The sequence below is a fragment of the Poecilia reticulata genome, linkage group LG14 (assembly GCF_000633615.1).
Source record: "Poecilia reticulata strain Guanapo linkage group LG14, Guppy_female_1.0+MT, whole genome shotgun sequence".
Classification (NCBI taxonomy): domain Eukaryota; kingdom Metazoa; phylum Chordata; class Actinopteri; order Cyprinodontiformes; family Poeciliidae; genus Poecilia; species Poecilia reticulata.
In genome coordinates this window covers 3,937,123-3,960,343 of record NC_024344.1, presented here as the reverse complement: position 1 = coordinate 3,960,343, position 23,221 = coordinate 3,937,123, and the positions used below count along the sequence as shown (strand labels likewise).

General features: G+C 37.0%; 1 protein-coding gene across 1 annotated transcript; it reads right to left on the bottom strand.

Moving 5' to 3' along the window:
- Nucleotides 1-4,360: 4,360 nt before the first annotated feature.
- LOC103475636 (lissencephaly-1 homolog A-like) lies at nt 4,361-20,546 on the bottom strand. The gene is made up of 11 exons (XM_008427426.2): nt 20,356-20,546; nt 13,499-13,751; nt 11,800-11,884; nt 11,640-11,714; nt 10,748-10,954; nt 8,658-8,826; nt 7,434-7,536; nt 7,102-7,330; nt 6,209-6,310; nt 5,983-6,139; nt 4,361-4,822 (listed from the first exon to the last, which is right to left on the bottom strand). The coding sequence occupies exons 2-11, from the start codon at nt 13,528-13,530 to the stop codon at nt 4,749-4,751; spliced, it is 1,233 nt and encodes a 410-aa protein (XP_008425648.1). The 5' UTR covers nt 13,531-13,751; nt 20,356-20,546; the 3' UTR covers nt 4,361-4,748.
- Nucleotides 20,547-23,221: the final 2,675 nt, after the last annotated feature.

Below are 23,221 nucleotides of genomic sequence, written 5' to 3'. Positions count from 1 at the left end.
TTTGCAGGGATTACAGCACAAGATGTGAGCCGCACCTGATGGCATGAAACCCATTAAAATGAGCAGAAAACCTGCAGATATCTGCCTCATTCTGCAGCTCAAAGGCTGACACACCGCATTAAAAAAGGGCAGATGTTTTATGAAAACACTCTGCTGCCATAAGCAGCGTGAGGCCGATCTGTTGTAAACACTGACCTTGAAACCTCTCAACACATCCGTGACACGCCAGCGTATTTGGATTTCTGCTGGCTTACACCTCCCGCTTTCTGCTCCTGCCAAGAACCGGATTCAGCCTTATATCAGAGGCGGAGAGAAAAATGGGTGACCCAAAAGCAAAATAAATGAGAATTTCATCTCTGCTCAGTTTTAATGTCTTCAGCTTGACTGAGGGAGAGGATGGGAGGATGTAGGCCAATGTTTCTACTCCACTGGCTCCACTGAGAAACGGGTTATTACACAAACAGAGCCGGGTCGTAACTAGTTACATTTACTCAATTACAGTTACTCGAATAAGTTTTGAAATTTATACATATGCTTTTAGGAGTATTTGTACTTTTTACTTTTACTTTAGTAATTTTATTATGAAGTATTTTTACTCTTGCTAGAGTAAAATTTCTGGATTTTCTACCCACTGAATGAAAAACCAGTTTTAACCAAAAATACAACAGACACAGACTTGCAGCTTTTTAAAAAAAAGTTTCATGAGTTTTTTTATTGAAAGAAACTGATTTGGAAAAAAAAGTTTTTGTCTGATTTTATTTTTGTTACTTATTTGGATTATTATCAATTTAGTCCTTAAAATACCAAAATTTCCACTTTAATTTTCCCCCCCATTTGTGTAATTTTTAACTATTAAATTAGTGATAATGTGATCAGTTATTCAGTACTTGAATAGACTTTTAACCAAATACTTTTTTTGCTCATACTGCTACTTTTTACTTTTACTCGAGTAAAAATATGTTGAAGTAATGCTACTCTTGAGTATAATTTTTGGGTTCTCTGCTCACAAAACCTCTTTTATATGTCCTAAAGCTGCAAACTTATGCATGAAGCCAAACAAAAATAATTATTGCAATAAATATTCAAAAGTCTTTTCTCTTGTTTTTTTTAAAACGCAAACAATATGTGCAAAACTAACAATCTTGTTTAATATTTCTTAAAAGGAAATCTTCCTTTTAAAAATACAAAACCGAAATATGCAAACAGTAAAAGCTTGTCACTAACATTGGAAATGTTAAAAGTGAAACTATCTGCCAATGGAACAAGCAGTTTTTCATCAATATTAAGGAGTTGTTTATTTAAAATCATCAACTTTATCTTGCTGAAAAGTTGCTTGTAAGTTAGTTTTATTTCACTTCAGGTGAACTTGAATATTTGCACTAGAAACTGGTGGATGCCGCTTTTCTGCTCTGCGACAAGGATGGGCGAGCATTTCTCTGAAGACTCTGGGCCGTACATAATTCATAAGAGATCCTGAAATGTCTCGCAATGTCTCCACAGGCTTTACTGTGAAACTGATTAATAAATGTCAGAAGACGACAAAAGAGCCTCATTTTAATACGTCCAGCGTAGAAAATATAAACTAAGTGGTGAAAATCAGCTTTAAATGTTACCAAATGATTCAGTTTAACTTAAAACTGAACACAACATCTATGCATAAATAATAGAGGCTGTCTAGAAGAAAAGTTTGTGTCTAGTGACCTACTTTCCCTTAAAATCTCCACTTTGGTGACCTGAAGTTAAGGACAAACATTCTAACATGGGCCGTTACGAAAACAACGAGGAAAAACCGAGTACAACCTTCCTGCTTTTAATCGACGGGAAAGGAAGCTTCAAATAAAATCATGTCAGCAAGTCTACTTCTGCAAAGGCAGGAGCTTTGGAGTGCTAAAGTGTAAAAATATTAGCAATGACTTTAGAGAAACATTTGGTCATTTCTAAAAATTATGAGGTTATCGAGTCAAAAATGAACTCAAAGAGTAATGTGAGGAAATTTGTCTTTGACCTAACTCCAAACAGTTAGGTCATAAAACTGAAAAATAAACCCCCAGATAGCTACATTAAAAAGACGAGTCAATGAATCGCAACGGCTCAAAGTCCAGACCTCGAAATGACGGCAAACGCTGATTAAACTAGAGCAGCGCGGCAAAGAAAAGCGACCCAGACTTCTTCTTTCACAGCAATAAAGTCATAAAAATAAACCACGTTTTTGCTGCAAAAGGTGATTCTACAAGCTGCTAAATGAGGGTTTGAGGCGTTTACTTCTGAACAAACAGGCATGGAGAATTTCTGAATACACTGAAAAACACCAACGCAGCTACATTTCCAGAATGAACAAATAAGTCAACTTTCTGTTTGGAAGGCAAAATGATTCAGATCAGGGGTGACCCAACTTTTGGCCAAATGAGCCAAAATTGTAGATTCAAAATTAGTTGCAGGTCAAAAACCCCAAAATAAAGTCAAGCAAAGTGGCCCGAGTACATTTTATTGGAGAGAGAGAAAAAAAAAAAAAAAGGTCAACGATTTTGTGACTTATCACAAATTTTAGAAAACTTGGAAATTTTCAAGAAAAATTTTCAAAAGAAAATGTTCAACATTTGAAATTCAGAGATTTCAAAGTTTTTTCTGGTAATTTTCTGAGATCGGTCAAAATTTTTTTGCAGAAATGTACAACTTTTTTTCCTCTATAGTGGCCCTAATGCACCGTAGCAGCTTCTGCATGTTTGGTGTATTAAAAGAAAGACGAATTCAATACGTTTTCAGTAATTAGAACAGAATCTGGGTCACCGTTTCAAAACACTTACTGTATTTTGCCAAGTTTAAGAAAGAATAAAAGCTGACTTGAGTGCAGCAAAATTATCTTTTCAGTAAAAGTCTCTGGATAAACTTGGTTTTACCTTTTGTTAAAACTTGGTCATAAAAAGATGAATACTTGTGTTGCACTTTACATTTTCCTGTGTAAGAAAATTATCTTGGTAACAATTTTTACCCTGATAATTTAAAAGCCTCATCTGCATATAAACACCAAATTTAACAGTTGGGGGCCAGATAAAATCGTTAACCTTTTTTGACCCAGATGTAAATGCATTCCTTCAACACACCTGAACATAACCAGTAGCTCAACCTCATGCCTCTGGTACGCTGACGAGGCAATTCCAGTATGTTGGAGCAGGAATGCGTTAGACGCCCCCTGCAGGACGTGTAGCAGTACTGCACTCCATTAAAATGAAGCACACAGAGGAACTATATTTACAGAATTTTATTTCATTATGCTGCAAACAATGACATCCAGATATATTGATACACAACTTTTTTTATTTTATTTTTTTACTGTGCGTGTATGTGCATTAGTGAGTGTATGCAAAGAGAGCAGTGGGACCACAGAAAGCTGGATGAAAATCCTGTGACGGAGCCCTGGATCGGGTTATCAAGGCAGAGATAGCAACAGGGCACTGGGCGATTCTCTGGAGGGGCACACACACGCACACACACACACACACACACACACCTCATGAACAGGTGAGCTGACGTTTTCCTCTGTAAAACACACTTTCCTGTTGGGGGCTCGTTTGCGATCCGTTTGGTTAAAAGAAGAAAAATCAAAGTGGCGAGAAGCTTTGCCCGCCATCGGATTGGATGAGGTGGAAAGATTCTCCTGTCAAAACATAAGAAAATACAGACACTCACACCACAAAAACACAAAATCTTACCAAGTCGTAGTAGTTTCGAGCGCAAATACCTTAATTCACTTGAATTAAAACCAAACTAACTTTGAAGTAGCAATATATATGAGCTTGTTTTAAGTAAATATTGAAAAAGTACTATTTCCATTAGCAGATTATTTCACATACAACAGGAGAAAAATATCTTATTATAAGTGAAATAATCTGCCAAAAAACTACAACAGGGTTGCTAGGTGACGGACTGGGCTGGGCTTGGCTGGCGTTGCTAGGCAACGGCCTGGACTTGACTGGCGTTGCTAGGTAACGGCGCCAGTGGAACTGGGACATTTTCATCAATAATAATGAATTATTTACTTGGCACAAGCTCCTATATCTTGCTGAAAAGCTACTCAACACTCGGGAAAGATTTTGCGTTTTTGCGTTGCATGACGTCAAACTAATGCGATAAACTGTGAAGCTGCAACAGGTTTGATTATTTTCCTTCAGATTCCTTTTCCCCCATAAATGCAGCAACAGACCACAAGAAAGGAGCCATGAAATAGAAGAAAAACTAAACATAACCTAAACCCCGTCAACAGGAGGTGCCATTGGTTTTAGTGCACTCAGTTAAATCTATCTGCACCGGCACACACAGACATTTACCCTTTGACCCAGTGGGAAGTCATGACAACAGTATGGAAATTTGTAAATCTAACAGTATTGAATTATTTATTTTTTCTTGTTTGAGTCACCATGCAAAGATATTTATTATCATTTTGAGTGTTTATGTGTCAGAGATTTGCGTGACATTTATTAAGCGTATCCTACATCCAGAATAATTTACACAAAAAGGACAATAGTCATCTTAATGGGGCTGGATCGATGTAGGGAGGAGCGAGGGGAAGGTAAAGCGCATTGGTCAACTATGATTTGGAGTGCGAGAGGTGAAGGGCTGGACGTCGGGGCGGAGGGAGCTGAGGAGCGGCGGCTAGCATGGCGCGGCGGGGATCTTTTTTTGGTTTTTCTCTTTTTTTAAATCCTTGGAATCGGGGGCAGCAGGGTAGGGGGGGAGAGATGGTGGCAGTCTTAGCGACATTCCCAGACTTTGACTGTCTGATCGACGCTGCCCGTAACCACGTATGGAGCCGTCTTGTGGAAATCTGCAACAAACAAAAGAAAGATTTAAACCTGTGTTCAGGGAACCGTTTCTGGGCAGCTTCTTTGTTGTTGCATTATATTTAGCTAGCGATGCACTGATAAGAAAATTTGGGTTGATAACCGATATTATATGCATTTCTCTGTTGTTCTAACACTTTTAGGAAAAAAACCAGACCAGAAACAGACAATGGCATATCAAATGCTAATATCGGCCCAGTTTTATTTATCGGGTTGATACAATATATTAAAAAATTACGAATATCGGCCAATACCGATGTCAGAGCTGATGCATCATGCATCCCTATGTTTAGCATAATAAAAAAAATAAATAACACATTTTCTAGAATCCTTGCAGGGATTAAAATAAAAACAGAAATCAAAGTAGGACAAACTCCAGAAGCTAAAGTATGGTGAAAAAGAGGAATCCAACGAATTAAGAAGCTTTTGTTTGGCCACAGATTGCAGATAAAAATCAGTGAGTTTCCAGAAGTAACATACTGGTGTCTTATTTCATTTCTTGGAACAGTGAACCAATTATGCTGCTTTTCCACTCATGATGGAGGCGGGCCAAACAGAACCCTCCCCAACATGTGCACCACTCTTAACTTTAAACACGCCAGGAATGCTGCAAGTTTACAACAATAAAGTTTTGCCTAAAATTATCCAAATTCTGTTCAACCAGGAATTTGTTACAGATGGTAAATAAGACAGTCATCTGTAAAAAAAAAAAAAACAAAAAAACCCCAACAAGTACCATTTTAGAAAAACTGTTTTTTTCTACATTCTCTTAAAAAAAAAAAAAATGTTCTTGAAACTTATTTGGAAAATCTTGCATTACACCAAACTGTCTCCTAATGCACCGATTTATTAGCCAACTGATTTATCTGCGACATTTATTTGATTCTGGGAGATTGTGATCGGCCGACACATGTAAAGAATCTTATCTACGTCAGCAAAGATTTTTAAAAAAAATCAGCCACAGTGCTTTCCTACAGTCCTGTGAGAGGCTGGACCAACAGACCGGCCCGCCGGGTCATATCTGAACTCTTTCAGCCAACAGTAGTCACCTCACTGATGCCAACTCAGAAACTTTCTTGCTATATTTAGCGACATTTCAGACAAAAAAAAAAAAAATGGTATCAATGAATTAAAAGAATCTCACCCAAAGAGGTAACAAAGTGTTCATGAGCAGATAAGGTCTTCATGCAGCGTTTGTTCTTGTAGTCCCAGATCCGGATTGTTTTGTCGTCGGCGCAGCTCACGATGAATCGTCCTCCAGGATGAAACAGTATCCCACGCACCCAGTTGTCATGTCCCACCTGAGGACACGAGGCTCGTTACCCAACGCTCGGCCAGAAACGCCGCCCAGCGTCCTCCCTGCCACTCACCAGAGTCATGAGGCAGATCCCGATGCTGACGTCCCACATTTTAATCGTTTTGTCTCTGGAGCCGGAGAGCAGGAAGGGGCCAGGCTTTCCACTCCTTTTACTCTGCAAAACAGAAACACAGGCGACGGGGTGACGCATCGAAAAGGCTGTAAATCAATTAGTCGCATGATAAATTAAAACAAACTCAATAATTTACATTTGGATGATTTATAATTTTTCTCTCTCTACCGAAAACTGGATGAGAAAAGTTTTCAGTCTGATGCTTTGTTTTGTTTTTGAAAGACAATTTTGTTTAGAGACATTTTATTTGTTGTTTTATTTATTCTGTATATTTAAAATATCTTCCAGTTCCAGTATTAAATGTTCATTAGGAATTAAAGTTTATTGCTCTTTGAGAATATGTTCTCGTATTACTATGACATCACCATTATGATACTTGAAAACAACATTATTGTTTATCACAAAAACTTCCAGGACGATTTCTTTGTCATCATTGCAAACCCACAAATAGATATTTCACTTTTCTGCTTTTAAAAGATAAAATATAAAAAAATGTTTACAAAACTGTAAAATTTTCCAGTCTCATTTAATCTGGGACGTTAAACTCTTTTCTGATAAACTCTGAGTTTTCTCTTTGTAGTTGTCGTCTGTAGAGTCCCATTTGGAGAGCCGACACAAATCCCCAAAAATCCCACCCTGCGATGCACAGCGACATCTGCACCCATAATTTACTGACAAAACCTGATATTCAACAACGTCATCTTTCACACCAGAAGGAGCAGAGGCATCGAAATATTATAAATACGATTCATTTGAGAAAACAAAAGGTATTTACAGGCATACCGTCTGGATTCTCAACTCGGCGTCCTTGTCAAAGGAAAAGGTGGGGTTACCTCTGAGCCTGTGGCCTCCAGGACGGTGGGGTGGGCGCTGTCAGGGGCCCAGGCGATGCACTCCACCACGTGTTCGTGCTCCCGCAGCTCCGCTTTGCACTCTTTGGAGGCGACCACCCAGACGCGCACAGTCTGGTCGTTGGAGCAGCTGGCGATCAATGAGCCGTCCTGGTTCGGGCGAACCATCCTCACCCACTCCCTGTGGCCTGTGAATGTCTTCACACAGTACCTACACACACACACATGCAGCTCGACTTACACAAGTGCACTTCTGCTGCAAATTAGTTATAAAAAAATCTCCATAAAACATGTAAAATGAAATGCGAACTCACCCTGTGGCCACCTCCCACATCTTGATGGACTTATCTCTGGAGGCAGAAACTATGTGGTCACCGTTTGGCATGATTGCTACGGACGACACGTTGTGATCGTGGCCTGAAAAGCAAAGTTTCRYCTTTAGTCACTGATCTGCRTTTGTCTTCATTATTTTAGGTCAAAATGGAGATTCTTACAAATCACCACCCTGCTGAAAAACAGCCTGCTTCAATTTTCCATCAGGTAAATGGATCCGATAACATATTTAGTCAGATGAAACCCAAAAACATCATTCATATGCAATGTTACAGGGGTGTCCAAAGTGTGGCCCGGGGGCCGTTAGTGGCCCTTAGGTTGATTTTGAGCGGCCCACCAACTGCAGTTYCAGAATGATACAAACTCCAGAACAGGGTCTTGATGCAGACGGAGACGTTTCATTTATGATAAGAATAAAATATAACCAACATAATTTATTGCAACATCCCAAAGTATACAAAGTTTAAAAACCAGGCTTTATAATAAATAGAACCACGTCTATTAAAGATGATATAAATTTTATTAAAATTTATGTAAGAAATTAAATTTATTAAATTAAACTTAAATTTATTTTATGTAATTCAATGTATTAAACAAGTTTAATTTAATCCATTTAATAAAATAATTTGTTAAATTTATGGTATGATCTAAATCGACTTTAATTAAACAAGTTTAACTCATTAAACTTGTTTAATAACATGTTTATTAAACAAGTTATTATTTATCGTGTGTAATTTAAAATTTTTTTATAAATTAAACAGAGAAATTAATTTCATGTTTAATTTATTAACCTTGTTTGATATATTTCATTAAAATATAATAAACATTTCCACTGAAAGTGGCTTAATAAGACCTGAATAAACTTCTTCAGCTGACCCTCAAAAAAAACAAAAAAAAACTTAATATAGGAAATGTGCAAAATCTTGTTTACATTTTTGGATCTACAATGAATAACATTATTTTACAGCATAGAATTACTACTTAATTTGCTTGATATTACGTTTATTTTCTTCATTTTCTTTTTTTACTTGACTATTTTGACCCATGTGACAAAAACATTTTCTAATAGAGCTGCCATTTTTTCCCCTTAGTGTTGGATTGTACACATTTTTTTTTTTACACGTAATTCAGAACCCAGATGTGGCTTTAGCATCTGCAGGCGTGTCGCTCTGAAACGGCGTYATTAAATCTGTAAATGTTCTCACCGTGCATCGTCCKGATGCACTCAAAGCCCTGGAAGTCCCAGAGTTTGATGCTCATGTCAGCCGAACACGAGGCCAGCAGCTTCCCCGTCTGGTCGAAGGAGATGTCCTGCACCGAGTCCGTGTGTCCCTTCAGGGTTCGTTCAAAGTCTCCTGCCTCGTAGTCCCACACCTGAAGGCACACAGGAATCAGTCAGGGGCTTAAAACTAAAATCCTAAATAGAAAAAAAACCTAAAAGAATAACTACAAACTGGGACTGAACAGAGAAATCAGCCACGTTAAATAAAAAATAAAAAAACATCTTTAACATCCATGTTGGACCTGGAAATGTTTTACTGTCTGGAGGGACTAAACATGCAGACTGGTGCTTTAGTTATGGCAGCTAAAATCAGTTTAAAATCTCCACTCTAATCAATTTGCTTTTGTTCCAAAATCTAGAGAAAGCTGTGTTTTACACACATGGAGTAACATCACCTCTGCTGCCAAAACAAACTGATTGATACTCAATTCAGGAAGGCTGGAAAATATTGTTTCATGTCTTCTCTACATAATTTATGCTATTATTAAAGATAAAATGTAATTTGCTGGAACTGTCACAACATTCTGATCAGTGCAGATGATCAAGCAAAATGTGTTTTAGCAAAGGAATCCAAAGACTCGCTGAGAAACCCAGAATAACACAAACAGTTTTTCAATTTCACATAAAATCAAATTCTAACAAATTAAACTTAAAAGCAGTGCAGGTTTAAGAAGAAACATTTACAGATTAGGATCTGTGCTTTGGGTTTAGAGCAAACAAGACAGGAATCGTCCCGTGTTCTCATAGATGAGAAGTGACACAGCAGAAAAAGGAGAAGGAGGGAGGCGGCATGTTAATGGGAGGAAGTGAGTATAAAACGGAAAGCAGCCTCTGATCTGCTGTGAACTCCAGGGTCAGAGCCGCTCAGGATCTGCTGCATGAGTTTTAACCACAGCTTTTATCATCCTGGATTTAGTCAGGAAACACCTGAAACTCCATCAGGTCAATGACCTAAAACAAACAGCCAGAGGTGGAACGGGTTGATTTATATCAAATAATTAAAGTGCTAGAATGACGATCCAAACCGTTCGTCAATAAAATACATTCAGCATTTATGATTATATCTTAATAAAACATAAATGGTCTAAAAGGTACGAAAACTATTGTAAAGCACTTAAAAATAAGAGTTGGGTAGCAGCTACTTGCATTTAGTTGAGTAACTTTTTTGACAAAAATGTACTTTTAGGAGTATTTTTACTACTCTTTACTTTTACTTGAGTAACTTTATTATGAAGTATTTCTACTCTTACTTCAGTTATACTTCTGGATTTTCTACCCACTGAATGAAAAAAACAAACAAGTTTTAACCCAAAATTCACCAAACACACACAGCTGCAGTTTCTGTTAAAGTTTCATCAGTTCTTTCTGAAATAAACTGATTTAGAAAAATGTATTTTGTCTGATTTGTTATTTTTATGAATTATTGTCGTTTGGGTCCTTAAAATACAAAAATCTGTCAATGTCAAATTTATTTATATATCACTTTTAAAGACAGGTTTAAGACTGCACCAAAGTGCTGGGGAAAAAAACAATAACAGAATAAGTTGATAAAAAGAAATAATACAAAAAATGCCTCTGATTATGTAATTTTTAATATTAAATGACTGATAATTTGAATAGTTACTCAGTACTTAAGTCGACTTTTTACCAAATACTTTTTTACTCTAACTTGAGTAATTTCTTAGACGGGTACTTGTTACTTTTACTTTAATAAAAACATGTTGAAGTACTGCTACTCTTTCACTCTGCCCACCTCTGAAAATAAATTAATGTTAATCTACCAGCTCCATCTTTAAATTGTTTTCATAAACATGCAGCGCATTTATTTTATCCGGTTACAGTTTAAAGTGAACGTGCATGTAAAGATGGCACCAATGTATTCCCGTAAGGGTGCTAGCTTTGTTTGATTTATGCTGCAGTAACGCTTCTATGCTGAAGCTGAAACCTCAGTGAAATGTATCTCATGCAGTCAGCGTGTCACACTGCATGTATCTCATGCAGTCAGCGTGTCACCTTGATGGTGGCATCTTCAGAGGCCGTCACCATGACAGAAAACACGGGGTGGAAGATGACCCGTGTCACTGGAGCACGGTGCCCACTCAGGGCGTATCTCTCCGGGGGGCGGGGAATCCACTCCTTCGGGTCTCTCTTTTGACCGATGGGTCCGCCGTGCGTCATGTCCTCCTTCACCTCATTCAGCTTCGACTCCAACTCCATCACCTACACCAGCAAGGAGAGCGTCTCACAAACAGAACCAACGCTCATTCTCACTTCATTAGCCCAGGGGTGTCCAAAGGGCGGCGCGGAGGCCACTTGTGGCCATTGGAGTGATTCAAGAATGACACAAATGAAAACTTTCCAATTTTCAGTCATGGTAAAATGATAACCAAAACAATGGAAACTGTTAAATACAATACAAAGTATTTGTATTTTTATAACCGAGCGTTTATAAAAAGTAGAACTTTGCTGTTCCTAAATCAGCTTTTATTTTGAAAGAAAGCAACTCAGATCTTATTCTTATAACTGAATAAATTTGTTCAGTCGAGCCCAAAAGAATTTGAAAAGAATTTTATGAGACCGTCTTGGGAAAATAGAGTGTCTTCAGTCAGAGGTTTCTTCAAATTCACTGTAACACAGACTGCTACAGGAGCCATTTCCTGCCAACAGTCATCCTTTACATTAAGAATTTGAATTAATACGAGTTATATTTTTTTATTTTAATTTGAAAACTAGATTCAATTTCTTTTAATACAGAAAAATGTGCAAAATCATTTTAAAGTGTTGGCTCTATCCTTTTTCTACAAAAAGACAACTGTAATTGCTTGATTTTATTTTAACCTATTATAACTTGCAAAATGTTTGGTCACCCCTGGATTAAACATAAGTGTATAAAGATTCTCCTTACCTTCTTTTGTAATCTAATAACAGAGGTCCATTTCTTTTCCAAAAGCCCGGCATACTTCTTGTCTACCTCTTCATTCTATGACCAAAGCAAACAGATTCTCAGAAAGGAAGCCCCTCCCATTAGGAAAAAAAACATTATTCTTCAATTTGTCGCTCCTTACAATATCTAATTCTGCTTCTTTCTTGAAGGTAGAATAGGCTTCCTCGTATCCATTGGAACGAAGATAGTCAGCTATAGCCCGATTTCTAGAAAAAGAAACAGTATTAGTAATCTGAAGGCCAATTTCATCCCACTTACAGTTTGTGCTCTTTATCTTGAATATGCCATAAATCAGTTGAATGTCTGCACATAAACCGTGACACCATTTAATCGACACTAGCCGACGTTCCTCCTTAAAATATGGCAGACCGCGCCCAGGCAAACAGAGGAGCGTCTAGCAGCTCAACCCTAAATGTCAGCCTGAGCAAACAGAAACGAATCACATTTTTCTGGAAAAAGACCAAATAAAAATAAAGAAAAGGTGTGCTGGGAAACAGTGCTGCTGCTGCCATGGAAACCATCGACTCGTCATGAAGGCAGATGAGGGAGCCGGGTGGTGCAGCGAGGTTTAACACAAATACGGAGACACAAAAATTATATAAATGCGGAAACAGGTTCTTTTTATAAGATGGAGGGTGAATATTTCATGAGTGAAGTGCTAAATTTAGGCTGAAGCTTCTGGGCTTCTTTGGAGTCGCCCAGACTGTTGCAGACTACAAACTTTAGGCCCTCGCTGCTTTAATTCAACTTGGCCCTCAAACATTAGAATATCAATGGGATTAGCAGCAATAAGTAAAAAAAAAATCATTAAATATTGATTGTCTGCCSTCTGTGCTTAACCAGAGGTGCAGGTCATAACGGCGTAACGCTCGTCGGCCCCCATCCCCCTTCRCTTCTTTCCTGCTRTGATGGAGGTTATGAAATATTCACCAAGCAGCTATCAAGTGAAGCGCCTGCAGCTCACGTCTCTTCAGGCTCCGCCACTGATTTCAGATTGTTGTACAACACCAGGTGTCAAACTCAAGGCCCATGGGCCAAATCCAGCCCGCCACAGCTTTTTATGTGGACCTCTAGAGTCTAGACTAAACACTAAGTGTGCTTAAATATTATGCTATCAATCAAATCAATGCAGTTTTTATCTTCTTACTGCCACATTATATCAATCAGTCCCTCCAGTTTCTTGAGTATTGCGGAAATTCACGCAAAAAAAAAAAAAAACAAAAAAGAAAAAACAAATCCCCGCATTTTTTGTGCTAATAATTGGGATTTTATTGCAGATTTTTCTCAAAAATTGTCAAAAACTTTTTTACTTKTACTACACAGCTGCCTCGGATTTATTTAACGTCAGATTAAAGTCCATGACCTATACAGCAAGTAATAAAGTCGCATTTACGCATTAGCACAAATATTTTCAAATTAGTATCACAAATACTTAAGATTTTCTTGCAAAAAAATAAATAAATCACTAAAAGAATCACAAAATCCTGGAGGGGCTGAAAAGATGTGCAATGATATTTTATTTTAAGAATTAATTGATATTTTAGCCGTTTGCGAACAGGTTTTATCAGTACATTCTGGCACATCCGGCCCCTTAAGARCATTCAAGWTCTTGATTTGGCCCAAAACGAAAATGAGTTTGACGCCGCTGTTGTAGAAGATTTCATTTCGCCTCTACAGTGTGGACTTCTGGACCGGCTTCAAAAGGRAAACGTGCGATGCGCCGCAGTGCGACTAGCCAACCTGCAGGTGCTGCTGGTAATGAGCTGCAGCGTGCATGTCTGTTCTTGCTCACACGTAATCCTACTTATAATTGCACTCACAGTTCATCTCTTTGTCTCTGTGACAGCACCATGGCGGCTGCTGTTCGCTCCCTCGCGGGGAGGTGAGGCTGAGGTGAAGCGCTGGGTGGGGAGGAGCCCAATCCCGCCGAGGATCGCAGGTGGCGAAGGGAAAGCCGCTCGGAGGAGGACGGCGAACCTGGAGGAGCTTCTGCTGTGCCGCTATGAGGCGCCGAGAAAGTTTACGACGGTCCAAATGTCACCCGCTCAGTCAGTGGCACAACATATCCGTCACCTGATGGAGAGAAGGAAAACGCTGATTAATGTTTTTAGAAGAACTCCATCTTCATTTCAGGAAGCTTTTGAGTTGCTTAGACAGAAAGTTGTGAAAATTTTKTATCCTTYATTAGTGGAAAGAAAGTAAAACAAAAAATAAATATTTAGATTTAAGTAGAAAGATTGTTTTTATAAAACTGATGCTAGAAATGTAAAATCTTGAATCACAGAAAATTGCACTAATTTATTACTGAATATGCACCTATCTAGACGTAAAATAAAAAGTTAGGAAGCAAGCATACAGCTCTGGAAAAATTAGGAGCCCAATGCACTGAACCCCATTAAAACCTCCGGGTTTTATTGATACCACCAAATATTGATTTCTGAACTCTTCCCGAGTTAAAACATTAGTGTTGTTGTTTCTAAATGAATATGAACTTGTTTTCTTTGCATTATTTGAAGTCTGAAAGCACTGCAACTTTTTCATTATTTTCTGCAAATAAATACTACATGTTTGCTTGTAGTTTCAGAGACGTGTCATTAGTTCAGAGGAAAACAAATGTTCATTTTACTCAAACACATACATAAAAGGAGTAAAATCAGAGAAACTGATCATTTTAAGTGGTCTCTTAATTTTTTTGCCAGAGCTGTGTATTAAGAGAAAAGTTAAGAGTCACATGTTTCCTCCTGACTGGAGAGGCAACAATCAGGAAATTCAGATTTCTGGTTTTCTTTAAAACCACAGCTGCCAAGTATGATTTTTTTTTCTAGAGAATATTTAARCTGCATCCCYGCTTTGTTTTAATTTTAAAAAATGTCACTAATGCCGATCATAAAAAAAGTGCTTCCTGTTCTTAGTAGATGCAGTCGTTTTGTTTCAAACAGAAAATGAAGGAATAAAAATTATTATATGATTTTCAGCTGGCGAGTTAATTCGACAKAAGCTAAATTATGAACTTTTTACAACCTTCAATCTGATGGATCCGTTTGGGAGAATCCCATCACTSACCCMCATGATGTGAATCATGATCTCTCTACATTAATGTTCACAAACAAGCGACAGGTTAATGTATATTTTTGTGATAAGTCCCAAAAATATGTCACATCGTACTCGGACAGACTCAATGATCTGGCCTTTAAAATCAACCAAATGAAAAAACCTCTGGCTTTTTAACGGTTAATTCTAGGGGTATACGGACCGATTTATCGGCCAGCTGATATATCGGTACCGATTTCCTTAATTTTGGGAGATCTGTGATAGGCCCATTTTTACATGTGAAGCCGACCTTATTTCRGCCAACATCTAAAAACCCTCTTCTGCTCTGCAGGTAGGTTTGGCTGACAGACTGGCCCACCAGGTCAGGTCTGCACGTTTACAGCCAACAATAGTCAACCCCCTCTTGCCAGTTCAGCAACTTTCTTGCTATACTGAGCAATATTTCAGACAAAAACAATTGGTATTGACCAAAATTGGAGTCGGCAGGTTAGGCTTTTTAAAAAGATCGGTAATTGGAGATCGGCCAGAAAACTGCAATTGTTGAATCCCAGCGAATTCACCACTAATAACCACTTCTGATCAGATTAATACTTTTTTACCAAATAGCTAAGTTGCAATTAATGCACGTCATAAATGTCTGAGATACAAAAGAAGCTGGATAAATGAAAACATCTGCTGATCTTCCTTGTATAACTGAGGTTTTATTTAAATTCTCAGTCAAAACAAAGAGTCTGAAATAATATTTCATCCAAAGTTTAAATATTTTAATCCTGATTTTAGTTTAAGTCTGAACAACACAAAGTAAAAACACCATTCAGCGGCTGAAAACTAGTGTTCATTCTTGAACTCCAGTGAAGGTTGGTGCTGTAAAGCGCTAAGCTGCTTAGCAGCTACACCAGACAACATAAAGTGTGTGTGTGAGTGAGTGAGTGAGTGAGTGAGTGAGTGAGTGAGTGAGTGAGAGAGAGAGAGAGAGAGAGAGAGAGAGAGAGAGACGGACCACTAGTCCTCCAAACAGCTGACGATGCAACGTAAAGGAGAGACGGGACGGCAGCTAACAGGATCACTAAACAGATAGCCAGGACTTTAACTAGACCCTGTCTGGGATTAGGTGACGTTATCGCCWTGYGTTCTGTTTGCTGCAAAATATATCAATTGAAAAGCTTAATGGCTACAAAAATGGGCTTATTAATTTGACTTCAGCTCCCCTTGATGCCCAGATGCGATACGTACTTTATGAGCTCAAACAGAGTGGTGGGCACATTGTGACYAGGTCTGTCACAATAAATCAATTAATCCCAAAATAATTAAAACAAGCTCAATAATTTCCATTTGCATGATTTATCGTTTCTCTTTCTACCAAAAACTAGATGAAAGTCTTCWGTCTTTGAAGAACAATTTAGTTTGCAGAGACTAAATAATCCATTTTATGTGTTGTTTTGTTTATTTCTTTTAGAAACATTTTATTGTCTTCCAGTTCCTTTGTTAAATGTTCATTAAAATATAAAGTTTATTGATCTTTGAGAATATGTTCTTGCATTATCATGCCATTATGACCATCACTTGAAAATGGTCTCAAAAAACAATATTATCGTTTATAGCAATAACTTCTGGGACAATTCATCGTCCAGCAAAATTTGTTATTGTGACAGCCCCAATTGTGATGAAGCAAGACAAAGAATAAAGTCAGGAATATGTGATTTATTCAAAATTAAAAATCTTATTATCCAGCAACAATATCACAATTACACGTTTTCCTGATGTCATGCAAACCTAATGGACACTAATGGATGTTTTCCAGTATGGTTTTGATTCACTCTCCATATTGTTTCATGAAAAATTAGTCATTAATAAGATTTTAACTAAAACTTACATGTCTAAAATTATTCAAGCCACTGATGTGAGCTCTCTTTATAAACCAGCAAACATATGAGTTACTGAAGTGAGAACAGAGCAGGGATTTAGCCGGTTGACCAAAAGGCCACGTTCCAAACTATTGCATAAACATAACGGTCGGCGGCTTCGGCACCTGCTGAAGATTCCTGATCACTGAACTGCAACTGTCACCCAAAYACTTTTAGAAATTTGTGATACTTCGAGTCTGGGTCTTCGTTTCACTTTTTCAAATGGCATCAAATTGTTGCAAAACTTCTTACCCTCACACTGACAATGTATCGTGATCTAGACGTGGTGCTCAAGCAAGAGAACAAGAGTCATAAATAAAGAGGAAAAAAAAGGTGCAAAGTCTGATCTATGTATCAGTTTATCAAAAGAAGGAAGGCTAAGACGTGCAATTGTCTAAATTAGAGTCCAATTCTCAGAACACAATGCCGGCACTGAATGAGAGAGAAAACAGCAGCACCTAAATTCCAGCAATGCCTTCAGGTGACATTTGTTTCAAAGTAAATATTTTCTTTTGAATCTTCACTCTATATATAAAAACCTAGGCTGTTCTGTTGCTAGAGTATCAGCTCTTATATGTATGCAGCGTAGAATTAAATCAATATATTTCTATGAAGAGCTGCCTGTACAAAGAATAAAGCAGCAGTCTCTCCTGTTTTCCTGCAGACTAGTCCAATAATTTGTAAATCTCTTATCAGAAGTACATAAACATACACCATGTTCTCTTCGTTTAAAATATTAAATAAAAACAAGTGTGCAGGTGAACAAAGCCACCATTAGGTAGCAGTTTTAGACTGACATTACTTGAACTTTATTTTTAATTGCACTGAAACACACAGTAGTGCTGGTTAGTAGCACCTCCAGGTGGAGCAATGTAATTATTTCATTTTGAACAAACTACAACTCCCAACCATTAAACCAATCAACATGTTAGAGAAAAAGAAACTAAATTTAAAAGAAATGTAACATCTTAGTTTTCTACTTTGTTTTAATCTGCGACCAAAACCTCAAACATATTAAGTAGACAATGAGAACAGCTCATACTTAATCTATGTCAGGTTAAAATAAAGTGAAAGGCTGATTGTCATCTATGATAGTTTATGACTCTTTTAATGCATCATCCTGCAGTTTGTGTCACGTTTGAGTCGAGCTGTTCAGTTTGACCTCTAAGCTAAACGAGTCTCTGAGAGGTCAGGTCAAACCAGAAGGTGTTTGTTTACAAACCAGAACAGCTCACAATATTTCAAACCATTATCTGGTAATCTCTGCCAAATTTAAACTTTAATACTAGAGAGGAGACACTTTAATAAGTCTTTTGCAAACAAAAATTAAAAACGCTGTAAAATCTAAGTTAATTTACTCAATTAATGAGCATTCACTGGGTTATCTATGGGAAATGCATTTCTTTACTGGATAAACATTAAACCACTGACTTTTTCTGTCGCAGCAACAGATAGTCAAATTAATCCCTACAGAATAAACACAAATGGTTTAGCATTGATTTTATCTTATGCATCCCTATTTTAAACATTTCCTGGTCATTTCACCAACATTATGAATCTTTAGCTTTATCCTGTTAATCTTTGCTGCAAATTCTTTAATAATTAGCTAATAAGAGGATGAAAACTGGAAGGAGGGGAGAGGAGATGGTTTCGTCTTATCCCTCAGCAACAAACCTGTTTAGCGTCTTAAATTCAAGTACTTTCTGTCAAAGATGAAATTAGAGACTATGGTTTATTGCAAACTGTCAAACAGGAAAAGATGTTATCGGTTCCAGATTAAAGCTGTACAATATATCTAATCAGTCTTCTTTGCAATATCAGCATGTGTGAAAATGTAACTGCAAATGTTTGGTTGGTTATTATATTTCAAGTTCCATTCAACACTTGCATGGATGACGATTTCCCTCAATACCAACACCTGAGCGCCATACACAAGCTTGATTAACAGTGCTAAGACCCTCCTCCTGGCTCTGATTGGTTCTCACCAGAGGGAAAACTGAGGAGCTCGACTTCTTTCCACAAATGATCCGTCTCGTATTATACTATCACAACAGTGATTTTTAACAAATAGGTAAAGAAAATAAAATAATAAATAATAATAATAAAATTTCAGGCTATTTGCTAAGGAGAAATAGTGTGAATCAAATCATAAGAATATAATGTAAAATTAAAATCAATTTTAAAACGAGTAATTATGATTACTTCGTTAATTGAGTGAGTAATGAAGTTTACATGGAAGAACTCAGAGATCAAATGGCAACCCAGGCACAAAATGGGGATACATGTTGTCCAAAGGTTGCATTGATCTGGAGCTGAGGATTAAGCAAGAAATGGTTCTCCATTACTATGCATGTGCCACAGCAGACCAGAAACTGGCTGTTCAAAAAATAAAAAAAATTTAAATGCGGTAATACAATGAGATAAATAACCTAACCTGATGATAATGCTAATCCGCCATCTTATTTCAGGAAAAATAACTAGAATCAGTCATTTCAAAGAAACAATAGTAAGAAATAAGATTAATTTTCAGTTTTATAGGCCAACAAATGAAACAAAATTGGGGGGGGAAATGTAATGAAATTGTATATTCTTATAAATCTACTGTTGTAATTTATCTGACATTTAGAGCAGAGTTTATTAAAACTATTAGCTTGTCTGTATTCTAAATATTTAATGGCCAAAATACCTCATGCATACATCATACATATTTATAAGTATAATGGGAGTGATCAATATTTTCATGCAAATCTGACATGTTGCTTCCATAGTCAACATGCATAACCCACCACAAACCATGCAGTGCAACAGGAGGTAATAATTCGCATGCATACATTTATTTTCACTGATTAAAACCAGTTAAATATAGCTCAACTGTTACAATACTATATTGTAATACTATTCATGATTTAAGACGAACTTCACACTAATTTAAAATCCCAGAACCTCATTTAGTTGCGTTTATTTAGTAACAAATTTTCCAAAAAAATCGTTTTTTTTCTGAGCTTCTAGAGGCGCAAGGGCAACGTTGCAGCAGAGGCTCATCAGCAACGCCCTTTCCAGCTAAGGGTTAGCTTAGCACACTAAACACCAAGCTCAGCTGTCAAGTGTGAGCAAAAGATTTATACAACCACGGTCAACAACACGGACAGGGCATCTACTCTCAAGAACCAATGGCTCATCAACATAGCACTGCTTAATAAAAATAAACACAATCATCGGTGAATATAAGTAACTTAAGTATGAATAACACTGTTTGTATATTAGATTAAACACTCAGTCAAATACGAGTTGAGCGGAACACATCCAGTTAGGCCAACAACAGAAATAAGGTTAACTCTGACATTTTAAGTGTTAGTAACAAACCTAATAGGCTCAGAACTTCCAAAAAAGGCGTAGCTAACGTTAGCCACCTAGGCTCCAAAACAACTGTTTTGATGCAAATCACGCACTGATGAAGAAGATCACGTTTGGTTCTGAAATAACAAAAGCTATCTGCATAGGCAAGTAAAGCCGTAAAATACCCACAGTCTTTAACTAGCTGCCTTAAACAATGACAACTTTGACTCTTCACTTAGCTTAGCCTAGCTTAGCTTTCGGCCTCTCCGCCATTTTGAGATGGGAACGGGAAAGCGCAGACACTGCAGGCGATCCCTCGTCAAAATAACAAGTCTAACTAAGTGCCAAAACAAACGAGCAAACGCATCTGCGAACTTCTAACTCACCATTTTACACATGAAGAACTTCATATTTCTCTTAGCAGGCCTGTGCATGTGCTGGGGCGTTGCGTGGGTTGACTGCGGTATCGTGACTTTTCACATCAGCCGGCACGGACGGTCAGATTTTCTCTCTCCCACCGCAGTCGCCCGGCCCCGGCTAACGGTCGCGATTGGACGCCGGTAGCGCGCACGTTGAAGTGGGCGGCGGCGCGTAACGGGCACACCTCACGCTCATGGTTTTGAAGGAAAATACGTCAACAGTTTTCTTTAGAATATTGTTTTCATTGAGGAACATTAAAAAAAGGGATTCATTAAAACTTTCAAAAAACAAATTAAATAAAATTTAGTAAAAGTAAAATACAAAAATGTAAAAGTCTAGTGGGCGAATTTTATTAGACTGTTTTTTAATTATGTAACTTTAGTCATTTTATTGTATTCATACATGACATGAAAGGGGAAAAAAAATTTTTTGTCAATTTTTAGACAACTTTGCACATCAAGTATAAATTGATATGAATCAGACAATTAAAAAAAATTTGCCAAATATAAATTGTGTTTTTTGTGAGCATGTTTTCTATTTGATTTCTTATCTATGATGATGACTGAAGTTATTTGTTTTTATTTAAATTGAAAAAATATACATACACAAAAAAATCCAAGTAGCATACGGGATGGGGATAAAATAAGCATTTTGTGCTTTTTCCTAAATAAATAAATTAATGTTAAATATCTAAATGATAAAACTAGCAATTAAGGAGTAAATGTATTAACATTGCATTTGTTATTTATAGTGAGGACTTACTGTACATATTTAACAATGGGATCATTCATAGAAAAAACCCCAAAACATCCTGATGTTTAGTATTTTTTATTCCAATTTTTAAAAGAGCATGTGTTAAAAGGACTTTAACTGATAGCTGTGAACCAATTATCTTTAAGTGTCATTATCCTGTGTTTATACTTATTTGCATATTTTAGTGAGAATAAAACTAGTTAAGTGGATAATAGGAGCTACTGACAGTAGCCTTCACGCCGTCACATCATCAGCCTTCAGCAGCCTTTGGTGTTCGGCTGACTCTGTATCAGACTTATTCATTTAATCTTTTTCACCCAAATTAGCTTACTAAACTAAGTGTCTAAAACCTATTCCACAGTAACACTGAACATAAATGTATAGAGATTTGGGCTTAAGGTGAACAACTGCTGCTATGATAAGATACAAACGGTCCAACAAAAAAGATAATGTCGGGTTATTAGATAACAGCTGTAATAAAAGAGTTACTTAAATATATCTTTAAGTCAAAGTCAGTATGCAGCTGTTGGTTTTGCAAATGATTAGTTGTTTCTGTTTTCAGCAAATATGTATTTTTCAATTTCCTTAAAGAAAGAAGGAAAGCATTGCATGAAACAACTTTAAAAGAGCAAATCATTAATATGGCTTTTAATTTGCAATAATAAAAAAAAAATCTAGCCAGAAGAAACAAAATCCCACATTTTATTGCACACACTCCCAGGCTCTATTCCTGTTCATGTAAAGACATTATCTCCATTCAGAGTGCAGACTTACAAAACAGCTTTGCTGAAAATATCTAGAGAAAATAGCAAATAAATCTGAAACTCAAACAACAACGGTGGTGGTGTACAAACGTTTTCAATGACCTGAACGAAAGAGTGAAAAAAAAACCCATGGGACTTCATAAAGACTGATAACACATAAAAAGTTACCATGTTTTGCTGCTGCAACCAAACTGATGTTATATAGAGAAATGATCAAGATTAAAAAATAATAATGTTGAGATATTCAGTCAGTCACCATGTCAACCAGATGAAAACACAATTCCTTACTGGCAGTGAAGCTAGCACTGATTAAATTTTAGAGGGTTACTAGTGCATTAAAAACGTTAATATTCAGGTTATTAAAAAGAAAATCAAAATATACAGGGAAGTGGCCGTGGAACGAGTGTGTAACCTAGTGGAGACATTAGGGATTGCAAGGTCATAATACAGAAACTGAAGACCTGTCCTGGACTTTGAGCGCTCTTAAACACTTTATGGCTCAGGTTGAGACGTTTTGATTTAACATAGTTCATTAGTTTGTGTAGACCTTAGTTCTGTTCAGTTTGCTTTATGGGCCGGTGACCAGAATCGAACTAAAAAAGTTCAGGATGAAAAACTGCCAAAAGTTCATGTCATAGTTCAAAGTCTTTTAAATAAGATACCAGAGAAAAGGTGACTAAATCAAACCTGATCTCATTGATTTGGAGTGGCACAACCCCAAACAGATCTGGAAAATGCAATCCTTATTGAAAATTATCTTTTGTATTTATTTATTTTTGACATTAAAATTTGTTTTATGTTCTAAAACATTGGAGTGGGACAAACCCCCCAAAGAGAAACAATCTGTAAAGGGAAGATACTTTATCGCAGCACTGTAGATGACATCCACTATAAAATTATACGGCATTATTATTTCAGGTTGGTCAGTTATTGTTCATCTTATTTGATTTCCTATAATTTGTATTGCAGGCAGTTTTACTTCATGCTTTCGTTTGCAGAAGTTGTTCTTCTGTTTCCTCTTTCTCCGTCACACTTGGTGTGTTTACTGAATGTCGCTCACCTGTTCACTCATGCTTAGTATTTGGTTAGCATTCCTGCTGTTTGTGTTAAGGCTTGGGTATTATTCTGGATTTCATTTTTGTCTTTGCTATGTTTGGATTTCCTGCTGAAAGATTCTTAAAAACATTCTAGTTGCAGCAAACTCACTTTTTAATTTGGGCCACATCAAGATAAATAATGTCATCAAAAACATTCTGTTGGATTTATTTTACAGGAATTGTAAGGCATGAATATTGATTTTTACACTTGTGATTTT